A 14,639-nucleotide genomic window follows, 5' to 3' on the forward strand; every position below is an offset into this window, starting at 1 on the left:
ATTTGAATATGCAAATCAATATAAATCGCCCTTAAGCGCAGCCTTCTGTGAAAAGACAATGGGAAAAGCACGGGGGAAAATAGAAGAATTTCAGCGAATACCAAGTGGAGGCAAATGAAAAACATACTATTTGTTCAAATAAACTGTAGTATAATCAACAAAAGGAAGTTGATCGAGTGACATAGCGTGTTGGAGAAACATGAAAGCTCACATCCACAAAATCGCACAGTGCCGGAAATAAAAAAGAAGTCGCATATCAAAGTTGCCGTGAAAAGAAGAGTTGTAAGCCCACTGTCTGAGTGTCATATGAAAGTTTATTACGGTACAGAGAAAAAAGACACACAGTGGGGAAAAAGAACGAAATGTCCACTTCAATCTAGACATTTCCACTTTAATCACGTAGTTTATTTTGTCATTAAAGTAGAACATCATAAAATTCATCTTAAAATTGTTTAATTAACCAGTTTCTAAAATCACATCGTAATTAAAGTAGCACGTTAAATGCTTTGTTTTGTATTTGATTTTCTATGTGCTCTATGTGTGTGAATCACTACTTGCTTCTTAAACCGGCTCTCTTCCTCCAACTGGACACAGAGTCCATGACATTCGTGATATTACAGCTCTCTGAAAAACTAAAATACTGAGATGTATACGTGATGTCATTTTCATGATGATAGGAGTTAAAGAACGTTTGTGCTCATGACACAAGCATTTAACTTTGCGAAATTTGTCGCTGCGTTTTTAGCTGTGTTGTTATTTTATCTTTCTGTTTTATATTCAATATATATTGGCATAGCCGTCACTGCAGTCCTTGCTTTTCTTTCCCCAAGTAATCGATCGCCACACAATCAGCTCTGTAATAGAAGTTAAGCCATCTGTAAGCTTAGCGCCGATTCTTCAAAACGTTTAAAGAACATTGAAATATCTTCGTAGTACATGTTTAATTATTCTGTCCTTAAAGACACTCCCAGTGAAGAATATAGATTATTTAAATGAAGTTAAAGTTTTATCTGTATAATTTAACAAACATATTTTGCTGCATTTCACCTTAAAAATGATATCGTCATCATATGTAAATACGCGCTTTATAAAGTGGCTCAGGTTGTGCAATATTATAACTATAGTGCAAGTTTACAGTGGGGTGACTGTACTTATAAGTACAAACAGTTCTACAAGGAGCAATTGATTGGCTGCATTTAAAGTTCTTGGGATTAAACTGTTTTGAACCGCGAGGTCCGTACAGAAAAGGCTTTGAAACGTTTTGCAGTGGCTGAGACAGCGTGTCCTTAATGCCGTATACCGATAATTCTCTTTCCGATCAGCTGCTGCTGTGATTCACACTCAGATACAGTGATATAAATACTCCGAGTGGTGCAGTGAGAGAAATATGGAAAAGATGATCCGCTGTCGCAACTCCTAATGGGAGGAGCTGAAAGAAGAAGAAGAAGAAGAAGTGAGAGTAACAACGCTAAAGCAGTTATGGCATTTGGAATACTATGGCTGTTCCCTGGACCATTATATTGTTACGAGTTAATTACAATCAGATACATTACACTAATACACAATATGCGGTTAGTTTCTGTGTATTTATAAAGCCGCGTCATGAAAATAATGAGTAATCACACAAGAACAGTAGCACTGCTTTGACGCTGGGTGCCGCCAGTTTGCAAAACCGAGCGGAGAACTTGCGTACGACAAGGCATGAGGTACCGTGGAAAAGTGCGTGGCTTTACGCCAAGTGTAGGTTTTATACATCGCGATTTGAACGTGGAAAAGTTCTTACGCAACATTTCTGTGCGTACGCACCGTTTATACATGAGGCCACAGGGGTGTAATGCATAATGCTGTGCGTAGAATTCACAATAAAACAATTTCGTAAGGACAAAAGCAAAAATGTGCGTACGCACAAAAAAATCCAGATACATAAATCTGTGCATTTGCCAACTTTCATGTTCTTCTACTCCATAAATCCCAGTCAGCGTGAAAAGTAACTCCTCCCTGAATTATGTGTTTTTAAATATTTGCAAATCAATATAAATAGCCCTTAAGCTCAGCGTTCTGTTAAAAGGCAATGGCAAAAGCACGGGGGTGGAGGGGTATGAAAGAATTTCAGCAAATACCAAGTGGAGGCAAGGAAAAACGTACTATTTGTTGGTTTAAACAGTGATATAATCAACAAAAGGAAGTTGATCGAGTGACATAGCGTCAGAGAAACTCGAAAGTTCAAGTTTACAAAGTCGCACAGTGCCCAAAATAAAAAAGAAGTTGTCAGATATCAAAGTCACCGTGAAAAGGTGAGTCGTAGCCCACAGTCTGAGTGTCATATGAATGCTTATTAGGGTACAGGGAAAACAAATAGACACACAGTGGGAAAAAAGCACAAAATGTCAACTTTAATCTCGAAATATCCACTTTAATCACGTAGTTTATTTTGTCATTAAAGTAGAACATCATAAACTTCATCTTAAAATCGCTTAATTTACTAGTTTCTCACATCCCATTGTAACTAAAGTAGCACGTTAAATGCTTTGTTTTGTATTTGATCTTCTATGTGCTCTATGTATGTGACTCACTACATGCTTCTTAAACCAGCTTTCTCTTCCTCCGACAGGACACAGAATTCATTATCTTTGTAATATTACAGCTATCTGAATAATTAAAATACTGAGATGTATACATGATATCATTTTCATGTTATTAAACATGGGAACGCGCAGTGATTGTGCGTGACCTTCAATGAAATACTTCATTGTAGCAGTACTGTCTCTTTCAAACGTACTAATCCCAATTCCTGTCCTTACTTTTCTTTCTCCAAATACCCAATCGCCACACAATCAGCTCTGTAATAGACATTAAACCATCTGTAAGCTTAGAACGCCGATTCTTCAAAATTTTTAAGGAACATTGAAATATCTTCGTAGTACGTGTTTAATTATACTATCCATCTATCCTTCCAGTGTTGCGTCAGCCCCAGCAAGAATACAGCGTGAGACAGGAACAATCCGTGAACTAGCTATCACTGCGACACCGTGTCCTCACCTGTTTAATTATTAACAATATAGATTATTTAAATTAAGTTAAAGTTTTATCTGTATAATGTAATAAACATATTTTGCTGCATTTCATCTTAGAAATGATATCGTCATCATATGTAAATACGCGCTTTATAAAGTGGCTCAGGTTGTGCACTATTATAACTGTATCGAAAGTTTACAGTGAGGTAATCTATACTAATAAAAGGCAAAACCGTCACTGACTGACTGACTGACTGACTGACTGACTCACTGACTCACTCACTCACTCACTCACTCACTCACTCACTCACTCACTCACTCATCACTAATTCTCCAACTTCCCGTGTAGGTAGAAGGCTGAAATTTGGCTGGCTCATTCGTTACAGCTTACTTACAAAAGTTGGGCAGGTTTCATTTCGAAATTCTACGCGTAATGGTAATAACTGGAATGTATTTTCGTCCATATACTGTACTGTGTAATAGACTGCAGCTCGATAGCCGTGGGAGGCAGAGTTTCGTATTAAAGCATTTAACCAATCACATTTCAGCCATCATTTGTTGCCAGGCAGAGAGGCTTTCACAATCCGTTGTGTAGGCACTCTAACACAGAATAAATGTCGATTAACCTGTTGCTTCAACCAATCAGATTTTGAGTTGGTGTCAGTAGGGCCCTCTAGCAGGCGTGTGGCAACGTCAACGTATTCAGACCCATTGATTGGATAGAAGCCGATATGAGAAACTCTATGAGGCCACTGAATGCAACGCAAACGCTCCGAGCAAAAGATCGTCGTGCGCACTACGGCCAACTCCATGGCAGGATTCTGGACAATATTATTTTCCAGACACAGACCAGATTTCAAGACCAAGAAAACCAGATGTTTCTCACGTTCCTCAAGCCCCAGAAGTTTCGGGAATACAAGAAAAATTTCACGCATGCAATCTTTTCCAGTTTAACACAAGAGCCACGGAGCGCTTTTTGACCTGTCTCGGCTAAAAACAGAACTGACTGTAATGTATGCCATGGATGATTTTGCAGGAAAATCTCCCACTGATCTCCTTGACTTCCTTCATCAGAAAAATCTGAATGAGAGCATGGGGCAGCTGTTCACATTGGTATATTTGGCGGTGGGCATTCCTGTGTACACTGCTTCTGTCAAGCGGACATTTTCAGCCCTAAAGCGAATTCAAACTTATGCCAGAAATACCATGGGGCGGGTTCGCCTTTCAGCATTAGCATTCTATTACAGTATATGGACAAAAATAAGTTCCAGTTATGACCATTACGCGTAGAATTTCGAAATGAAACCTCCCCAACTTTTGTAAGTAAGCTGTAAGGCATGAGCCTGCCAAATTTCAGCCTTCTACCTACACGGGAAGTTGGAGAATTAGTGATGAGTGAGTGAGTGAGTGAGTGAGGGCTTTGCCTTTTATTAGTATATATATATATATATCTCCCAAACTACATTGTGGTCCCCGGCCGGAGCCGGAGCCCGGCGGGGACGCCCAGGAGGACCAGAGGAGGGCTTGTGCCTCCTCCAGACCGCGAGGGGGCGTCCGTCCTGGTTATGTTGGGGGCCTCGGGTGCAGGGCTTGGAAGCCCAGCCCTGTAGGGACCCGCGCCCCGATGCCGGAATATCCCGTGTGGACCCCGCCCGGGGCAGGAGCCCGGCCAGGATGCCCAGGAGGACCAGAGGAGGGCTTGTGCCTCCTCCAGACCGCGAGGGGGCGTCCGTCCTGGTTATGTAGGGGCCCATGGCCACCGCCAGGCGGCACCCAGATGCCTGAGGAACCCTGGAGCCAGGCACTTCCGCCACACCAGGAAGTGCTGGGGGGAAGACGACAGGGGACACCCGGACGGCTTCCGGTTGCGCAGCCGGCACTTCCGCCACACAAGGGCGTGTCTGCGGAGGAGTGCCGGAAGCAGCTGGAGCCCATCCGGTTCCTATAGGCCGCCCTCCAGTCAGGGGCGGAAGTCGGGTGGAAGAGGACGGAGCTGGAGTGAGGACTGGAGGCGGCCAGGAGAGAGAAAGGCACAGGACTGTGTCGCCTGGACTTGGGGGAATCGGTGCTGGAGGCACTGGGGTTTGTGCATGTCCAATTTGTAAATAGTATTGTAAATAAACAGTGTGTGGTGGAGCCAACGATGTCCGTCTGTCTGTGTCCGGGTCCAAGCTCACAACATACTGTCAAATAAATTAACCACACACCGCGGCACAACACGAGAGGCTTCGTCTCTAGCGCTTACGTCCGAGGTTCGATTCCTGGCAGGGGGTGCAGTGAGTGTGTACGCCTGATGAGCCCAGAATTAGGGCGAAACACGTGCCGCTAATTGTTTGCATTATTTGACAGTAAAACTACTTCAATATATTCAATATATATAAATCAGCACTTCCCGATTCATTTTACCCTCGCACCCCCTTAGTTTGAGAAGAAGTATGAAAAAATATGAGGTTAATGCAGAAAAAAAGATCACCAATTGAAGCTTTATGAATAAAGGATACTTTATTCGCCATCAACAATTGTTTTGGTAAAGCCTTACTCAGTGTAATCCTCCTTCCATTTTCAAATTTTTTCGTGACTACCTATGATTAAATGAATGGTAAAAAAGTAAGAGCGAAGCGAGAGTCACTTATTGAGGCAGGCAGGCGACAGCTCAATAGCTCACAGGCTCGATGTGGTGCGCGTCAAGTCGCTCTACAATGCGCAATCACATTTGAAAAAATATATCTTTTCAAGTTCTATTTGGATATAAGTAGGTTCTATTTAGTCGCCAGAAATATCTTTGGTAGGAATGTAAGTTGAATTTAGTCTTTAAATTTCTATTTTGAAGAAAAATGTATGCAATGATGACTAAATTTAACTTACATTCCTACCAAACATATTACTATCAACTAAATAAAAATTACTTTTATTTAAAATTTAAATAGAACTTGAACAGATACGATAAGTGCACATAAGAACAGGAGTCATCCGTTTTAACAAGCAGCGTATTGCACTGATACGAAATAGCCTGGCCGTTTAATTATTTAGGAATGGATAGATAAATTAAAATTTTGTACAAATAATGTTTTTCATTTTTCTTCCTTGATGGATTCTGGCACCCCCACCAACAGCTGCTCGCACCCCTAAGGGTATATATATATGTGTGTGTGTATATATATAGATATATATATATATATATATATATATATATATAGAGAGAGAGAGAGAGAGAGAGAGATATATATAGATATTGTGAAGGATGGCCGGCCATTTATCCCGGCCAATACCCCCAAGCCGCCAGGTGGAGCCCTCCTTGCAGCGTGGAGGTCCCCAGAAGACCAGCAGGGCATCATGGACATTGGAGTTTTTATGCAAAGCCCTGCTGGATGCCGTGGGGGCCACAGGAGGGAGCTGCAGGGAGGACCAAGGGCTTCTTCGTGCCCTGTGACCCGGAGGTTCGTCACAGGAAGAGCGATGGACTTCCGGGTTGAAGAAAAGGAATATTTACCCTGACCCGGAAGGAATAAGGACTTGTGGACTGTTGGGCAGAAACACTTCCGGGTCAGGAGACATAAAAGGACTGTGGGAGCTCCCAGACGGCGAGCTGAGCTGGGTGGAAGGGTGGCAACGCGTCTGGGAGCTGGAGGATTGGTTTATTGTATTTGAGATTTATTATATGAGTATTGTGGTAGACAGTGTGCTTTGTGCACTGTGGAAGAAAAATAAAGTCAACATTTGGAATTTTACCTGGTGTCTGGAGTCGTGGACAGGGGTTTAAGGGAGCGAGAGCTCCCCCTATCGTTCACAATATATATACATATATAGATATATGGATAGATATATAGATATTAGATATATAGATATAGACATATATAGATATAATGTGTGTGTGTATGTATGTGTATATATATATATATATATATATATATATATATATATATATATATATATATATATGACAGCAATGAAAGCAGTCGCATGAAAGCAGTTCAATAGACAGCAAGGCTGAGGAAGTGTGTGCTTGATGCTGTATACTGATAATTCTCTTTCCGATCAGATGCTGTAGAGCTGTGATTCCACACTCAGATACAGTGATATAAATAAAGTAATATAAAGTAAAAGTGATATAAAGTGGTGCAGTGAGAGTAATATGGAAACAGATGATCCGCTGTGGCAAATCCTAACGGAAGCAGCTGAAAGATGAAGAGGTTGCAGTGAGATTAACAACGCTAAAGCAGCTATGGTATTTAGAATAGTTTGACCATTCCGTGGACCATTATATTGTTACAGGTTGATTACAATCAGATGCATTAAACTAATAAACAATGTGCAGTTAATTTCAGTGTATTTATAAAGCCGTGTCAGGGATGTGGATCTAAAAAAGAAAGGGAAACCACACTGGAACAGTAGCACTGCTTTGACGCTGGGTGCTGCCAGTTTGCAAAACCGAACAGAAAACTTGCGTATGACAAGCATTTAGCTACTGTTAAAATGTGTGTGGCTTTACGCCAAGTTTAGGTTTTATACATTGCGATGTGAGCTTATGAAACATTTTTGTGCATACGCATCGCATCTACATGAGGTCCCAGGTTTTCTGAAACAATGTGCTCTGCACAGAGGAACCAAACAGAATTGTTTGGCCACAGTAGCAGTAGACATGTTTGTCACAAACCAATGACAACACTTCAGGAGAAGAACCTCATACAAATTTTGAAGCATGGTGTTGGAAATTTTATGGTTTGGGATTGCTGTGCAGTCTTGGCCTAGGGTAGCTTGCAGTCACTGAGTCAACAATGAATTTTATCAAAACATGCTCAAGGAAAATGTCCATTTGTCTAGAAGTTGAAGTTGAACCAGAAATGGACCTTCCAACGCTACAAATGATCCAAAGCACATTAGCAAATCCACCAAGGAATGGCTCAAAAAGAAGAAATGGAAGGTTATAGACTGGCCTAGTCAAAGCACTATTTCGAATTCCATTGAAACATTGTGGGGGGATTTGAAACAGGTAGTACATACAAGACATCCTACAAATGTCTTGTGACTGAAGGAATTTTGCATGGAGGAGTGGTCAAAAATTTCATGTCGATGTCAGAGACTGGTGAGTAGTTTTAAAAACGCTTACAAGAAGTAATTTCTCCCTAATGGGACAAAGACAGCTTTTGAGGCAAAGGTTGTACTTAATTTTTCTCCAGTAGACCACTACTATCTATCTATTGATATTTCTGTCTATTAAATAATTAAAAATGTCAATTTTCCTTGAGTTTTTATGCAAGTATATCACCTTTATCTGTAGGCACCATTTGCGTGAAGATCTACTGTTTGCCTCTTCAAATACACTGAAAACGTCAACGATATGCATGGGGTGTACTTACTTTTTCACATTAGAGTATATAAGGTGATGACAACTCCGGGAACACACGGTGCCCCCCAACACATTTTGTTTACCCCTTTGTATAGAGGCAGTAAAACTGTGGGGCCAGAGATGTTCACCATTCTGAAGTGAGCATCATACTCAGTCTTGTAAGGTCACTCATTCGTGGAGCTGCGAGTATCACACAGTAAAACTCCTGTGGGACACAAAACAAACACAAGCACCAGAAAAAAGCCGCCAGACTTCCAGACGTAATGAAGATCATAGTTTCTGACAGTTACATGGCAAGGACAACGTGAAGTGGAGCAGATTAAGTGCAAAGCATTTTAGGAGGGCCTTTTTTCTCTCCTTTTATATTGAATAATTTACAAGGCAATTTGTTACAGTGTGACGGCGTGACCCAGGCTTTTTCTTGTCAGCTCTTTCCCAGCTGAGTGCTTTGTGTCTGTATAATAATTCTTTGGAACTTTACAGTAAAGAAATCTAATAAATAATTATTGAGACCACATCTTTAGGGTTTGAAGTTTAGTTATACAATTAGTGGGCTGTGATGGACTGGAGCTGCAAGGTTTTTCACAAAGTGCAGAACAAAAAGCAATCTATTAAGAGATCCTGTGGTATGTGTGCTGCCAAAAGAAACTTTGGTGGCCTTGTTTACCAATAGGGGGTGTTATGCTTCCTGAGTATAGAAAGGAATGTTATAGTTTTATAATGCAGGCCATCAGGCAGTGGCAGGAAGACTCACTACGATCTTCTCACCTCCTTGTTACCCACTGCAATGCACAGCTGACCTCGGGTCACCTGGACCTGGTACTCTGGACAACAGAGACACCTTTGACAGCTATGGGAAGTTCTGTAGGATGCTGCAAGGGTTTCAGAAAACATGTAATCTGGGATTCTGGAAGTGATTACTGGTTGGAGCTTAAAAGCCCATTTTGGCCATAAGGCCTTTACACTGAGATTGGGAACCGCACCACAGAAAACTAGGAAAGAAACCGAAGAGAGAGTAGGGGTTAGTATGGATTTTAAAGCCACCATGAATAGTTATGGTAATAAATTGAATATACAGAGTATCAGGATTAAATTAAGGCCATGTTAAAGTAATGTGTTTTCAGCAGTGTTTTAAACTGCTCTACTGTATCAGCCTGGTGAATTCCTATTGGCCGGCTATTCCAGATTTTAGGTGCATAACAGCAGAAGGCCGCCTCACCACTTCTCTTAAGTTTTGCTCTTGGGATTCTAAGCAGACATTCATTTGAGGATCTAAGGTTACGATTTGGAATATAAGGTGTCAGACATTCCAATATATAAGATGGAACGAGATTATTTAAGGCTTTATAAACCATAATCAGTATTTTAAAGTCAATTCTGAATGATACAGGTAACCAGTGTAGTGACATCAAAACTGAAGAAATGTGCTTGGATTTTCTTTTCCTAGTTAGGATTCCAGCAGTTCCATTCTGCACTTGTTTAAAATTTAAATGTAATATTTAACATGATGATAATTCACATAGGGTGGCATGGTGGCGCAGTGGTAGCACTGCTGCCTCGCAGTAAGGAGACCTGGGTTCGCTTCCCAGGTCCTCCCTGCGTGGAGTTTGCATGTTCTCCCCGTGTCAGCGTAGGTTTCCTCCCACAGTCCAAAGACATGCCGGTTAGGTGGATTGGCGATTCTAAATTGGCCCTAGTGTGTGCTTGGTGCATGGGTGTGTTTGTGTGTGTCCTGCAGTGGATTGGCACCCTGCCCAGGATTGGTTCCTACCTTGTGCCCTGTGTTGGCTGGGATTGGCTCCAGCAGACCCCTGTGTTCAGATTCAGCGGGTTGGAAAATGGATGGATGGATAATTCACATAATAATCATAAACAGTAACAGGGGTTCCTATAATACTTTGTCTTTGGATTGTAAACAGGACTCCTGACCAATAAATGAAGGGGAGAGGCAGGTCTTCAATTCAAAAGCACAGTATTATAGGAATGCTTTTCCTGTTTATGTATGCTGATTTGTCCAGAAGAAATTATTATTTAACAAAAATTGCTTGCATTTTGCCAGTTTTAAAGGTATAACTGGATAACTGACATGTGGATAATGTGACACGAATAACGTGAGAATTGTTTACTTGTTTTTCCATGGACGTTTCTCACATCAGTTGCCGTTGTACAGCCCCGGTCACTATTGACTTCTATTACATCATAAATGTTTTTCTTTCATTTAGCCTGAAGACATGAGATTACAAATTTTTTCTCAGTCATCAATGCAAGCTATATAGGGTAAGAAAGACAAAAAATTTCATTTTTGGGTGAGATATTCCCTTAAGTTTTGGTTAGAGTTTTGGGTTCCAGTTATACAGGATGGTCTTGGTTGGTTTGCTGTCCACTGACCCCCTTTGTATCCAACTACAGAGGGTCCTCGGGTTACGACACATTTCCGTTCCTACAACAGTGATATAACCCAAATTTTGGTGTAAGTCGAAACACACCCTAGCCTAAGTCATTTACCTATCCTAACACATTTTCAAAATCATAATCTAGAACATAAAAATACAACTAAGCCACAGAAAAAGGAAAAGGACATAAATATACTGTAATGTACACTGTACTGTAGTAACAGAAAAAATGAGTGTTATAAAAAATCCTTACATTTATTCCTTCCTACGTCTCAATTTTTTTAAAGTTTTTATGGGAGTGAGCGTTGTAAACTTGAAACGTTGTATGTCGAGACGTTGTAGCCCGAGGACCCCCTGTAATGACTTTTGGCTATATCTCTTACTTCTTAGTGCCTTAATATTTCACCTTGGCAGAACATCCTTGTTTGTTCTTTCTCATTCGCTAACGTTTTGCCTCATCTCTGATCATGAAATTTGTTTGACTTCATTTCTTTTTTCTGGACATTTACCACCCTATGGTGCCCTTAGCCATTGCCTTGTTTCAGTGTAGTGCACCTTTGTCTTCTGTTTCTATGCTCCTCCATCTCTGAAAGTCGGCAGGGTGACCGGCAGATCTGGCGACGACTCAAAAACTGTTCCACCAATCAAACTTTATTTGATTATCAGTAATCACCATGACAAGGCACTTTAAGTTACAGATCCATCTATAGTGTAATCACTTACAAGACGAGCACAGGCAGGCTTGCTCATGGTTTGAATGGCGAGACCGAGTCCATGAGTGAACTGAGAGGTCTGCTGGTTGAGGCCCAATTCCTTCACCATAGAAGCTCTCCTGTGTGTTTATGCACATTTCTGTGAAGAATTGGCTTACCATCCAACCCTGGCTGCTACTTTATGCTGCTGGGATGGGTTCCCAGTTCAGGGGATGCCATTTTAGATAAGCAGGTGGGAATGTGTGACCATTGGATAAGAAACACATCACAGGCTTTGAAAGTCATTCATGATTGAATTGTTTCACTTACGTTACCCAAGTGCTCTGCACCTTACCTGATTTCCTCCTACTTCTGAATGCAAATATTCACAGGCATACTAAGATCAGTTAACAGTAGCAATAAGTCAATCAACGATACCAATAACGTTCTTCCTAATATTGTCACACGTATTGCATGTGGCCTGCCATGTATCCTCAAGATTAGTGCCACTTTGATTGAGATAAGAATGGTCTATGCCTCAGAGTTCCCGGGGGATAGTGGTGAAAGGGACGATGGGGCTGCTGGACTCCAAGTCTAACGCCATTAAGAAGCATTCTGCAGCCGCTTCGTTCTTGCCTTGTGCTTGAAGGACTTCACCCAGGCAGTTCCAGGCCTCGTGGGACGTGTTTTGGAGCTGAACAGCATCTCTCAGGACCTTTTCTGACAGACTACTGCGCCCCATGCGATTCAAGATTGAGCCCTGTAAGGAAAGAGAAGGAGAATGAGAAAAATACAACCTTAGGTGGGCTGCACTCCATGACACTGAGTCAGTTTTCAATGAATGCTGGATACTCTCATCAATGTACTTTGGCATGTGGAGTTTATTTGTAACTCTCTAATGCCAATTCAAAGTCACAAGGTACTAAAAGGTGCCATACAAGATGTGCGTCCATTACGAGCAGACTTCGGAATAAGGAGGGGGGGAGTCTTCAATTCAGAAGCCCGTTGTTGTTCAAGTGTGCTCCCCAGCCATTCACAAGAGGATTTTCTGCAAGTGTTTAAACAATAAAGTTGTAGAAATTTACATGTTTGGGATGTTGTGAGCAGTATTGTCCCAAGCATTTGTTTGTCAGCAGGTTTTCCACACAGACCTTGACATATCAATATAAAAACAAAACAACAAAGAACACAACATCAAACTCAAACAAGTAAATTTAAATCTAACAGTGACCATAATATTAATGTTATAACATCTATATACATAATTAACTAAGGCAAGACACCCATGGAAAGCACGCCAGAAGGGGCGTGGATTCACTAAGCCGCCGACAAGTAAGACACCCATGGTGCACACAGGAAGGAGCCACGCCCACCAACTCCAAGTCCATTGGATACGACGACAGCTCGCAGAGCCACGCCCACCAACTCGGATGGGACGACACAGAAAAAACGGCGTCATTTATATTCGTCTGTCATAGAGGCCACATGCACCTCCGAACCACGTTGACTGTTCATAGAGGCATGTTTCTTGCGGAGGTGAATCGCCATATGCAGCGTGTAAAACGGTTTGCGAGGGGTCCTTGAAACAATCCTTTACAACTGAAGTTAAAACACAATGAAGTAAACAGTCTTTAAAAACCGAGTTTTCGGTTACAAAGCAACGACCGCATGCACCATAGCAAACTGTTTTACACGCTACATACAGCAATTCGCATTCGCAACAAACATGCATCTTTCAAATGTTAATTTTCTCCCTGTGCTTAAAAATCATTAAAAAACTGGCCTGATTATGAGGAGTATGGTACGCCACGGGTTAGCTATTTTATATATTACTCCTAAAAATTGGTTACTGATATATTTAAACAATGCAAATGTCCACTGTTCATTTCATGTTTAAGTCTATAGAAGTTTATTAAACCTATACCTAAAATCAATAACAGTTGGAATGAAGGAGATTTTTAAATTAATAAACTATAATTTATCAGCAACCTGTTCTTAGTTATGATTCGAAAACAACCAACGTTAACTTTCCATTGGGTACGTGTTTCAGAAATGTTACGTTTAAAAAATGTCAGCTGTGATTAGCCATGGATTCTTAATAACTAACAATACTAACAGCATGTCGTGCTTTTGCTGGATCTCGTTACCTTGCGAATATCAGATTGTGGGACTAAGAATCCCAGGGGATGACGGATCACACGATTCCCTCACATCTCAGCACCGTTTCACACTTTCGATTACGTTGTGAATGTTGACATGTTTTGGCAGCCAATCAACGAAGAGCACCTTTTCTATTGTGGTGTGACACAGAGGAGACATCAAACAGACATGTTTACTGGCTCTAAAGCCCTATGAGCCTATTGTCTGTCTGCACAGTTCAATACACCCACTTTCTTTTTTTTATTTTATTTTAAGAAAATAATGTTACATACAATCAAGTCAAAACAGATTTCAACCCCCAATACTTTTGTTTCTTGAGGGTACACCTTTGTTCTTCTCTTTTCTTCTTGCAGATTTCATTATTCTCTTCTCATTTGGGGGCACTGCATGCATTTTTCTTCAGGCTGAGTGTTCACTGATTATGAGTTCTTGTACACACTTGCATCTTGTGACCAAATATATTTGATTTTGTCGTGGTAAGTCACTGGATGCTCTGACCAAGGTATTACATCCACACTATGACATTTTTATTTTTAAAGAAAATGATCTCTGCAAACGCTGCATCGTTTACAAAAATATCCCTGTCCAAACTAAAACACCCGAAAACGCGTAGGACGTACTCCTTTGAGTACACTGGGCAAGCGCGCATTAATGGCAAACTCCTTGAAGGGGCCCTGTGTGCTTTATGCGCATTCAAGACTATCAGTGTAGGCAGGGCTCTGACATCGGGTTCATGGCATAAAAAAAGAAAGAAATTCTTTAAGGAACCAGAATGAATTGCCTCCATGTCACGTTAATGCACTGATTACAGTTGAAAGCAGAGCCGGAGTGACGTTTACAATCAGTGGGAGCTTCCTCGGTGGCCTGCTGCCTTGCCTGGCCTGGCCTGGCCTGGCCTGGCCTTCAGAGCAACCAGTGAAATAAACTAATGGTGAAATGATATAACGTTATTATACTGGAAAACGAGCAGGCGTTATTGCTCTGTAGTGGGCACAAACCCTTTCGGTTTAACATTGGCAGGTTTCTTTTTTGG

At 41.3% G+C, this 14,639-nt stretch overlaps 1 protein-coding gene across 2 annotated transcripts in view; it reads right to left on the reverse strand.

Annotated features, from left to right (window-relative positions):
- Positions 1–11,387: 11,387 nt before the first annotated feature.
- ttc7a (tetratricopeptide repeat domain 7A) overlaps positions 11,388–14,639 on the reverse strand; it is a 450,183-nt gene continuing 446,931 nt past the window's right edge. For both annotated transcript variants that reach the window (XM_039737925.1, XM_039737924.1), the window contains one exon: positions 11,388–12,206. In XM_039737925.1, the coding sequence (XP_039593859.1) occupies positions 11,985–12,206 (222 nt within the window). In that variant the 3' untranslated portion in view covers positions 11,388–11,984. The remainder of the gene's footprint in view (positions 12,207–14,639) is intronic.

This window comes from Polypterus senegalus, chromosome 16, assembly GCF_016835505.1.
Source record: "Polypterus senegalus isolate Bchr_013 chromosome 16, ASM1683550v1, whole genome shotgun sequence".
Lineage (NCBI taxonomy): Eukaryota > Metazoa > Chordata > Cladistia > Polypteriformes > Polypteridae > Polypterus > Polypterus senegalus.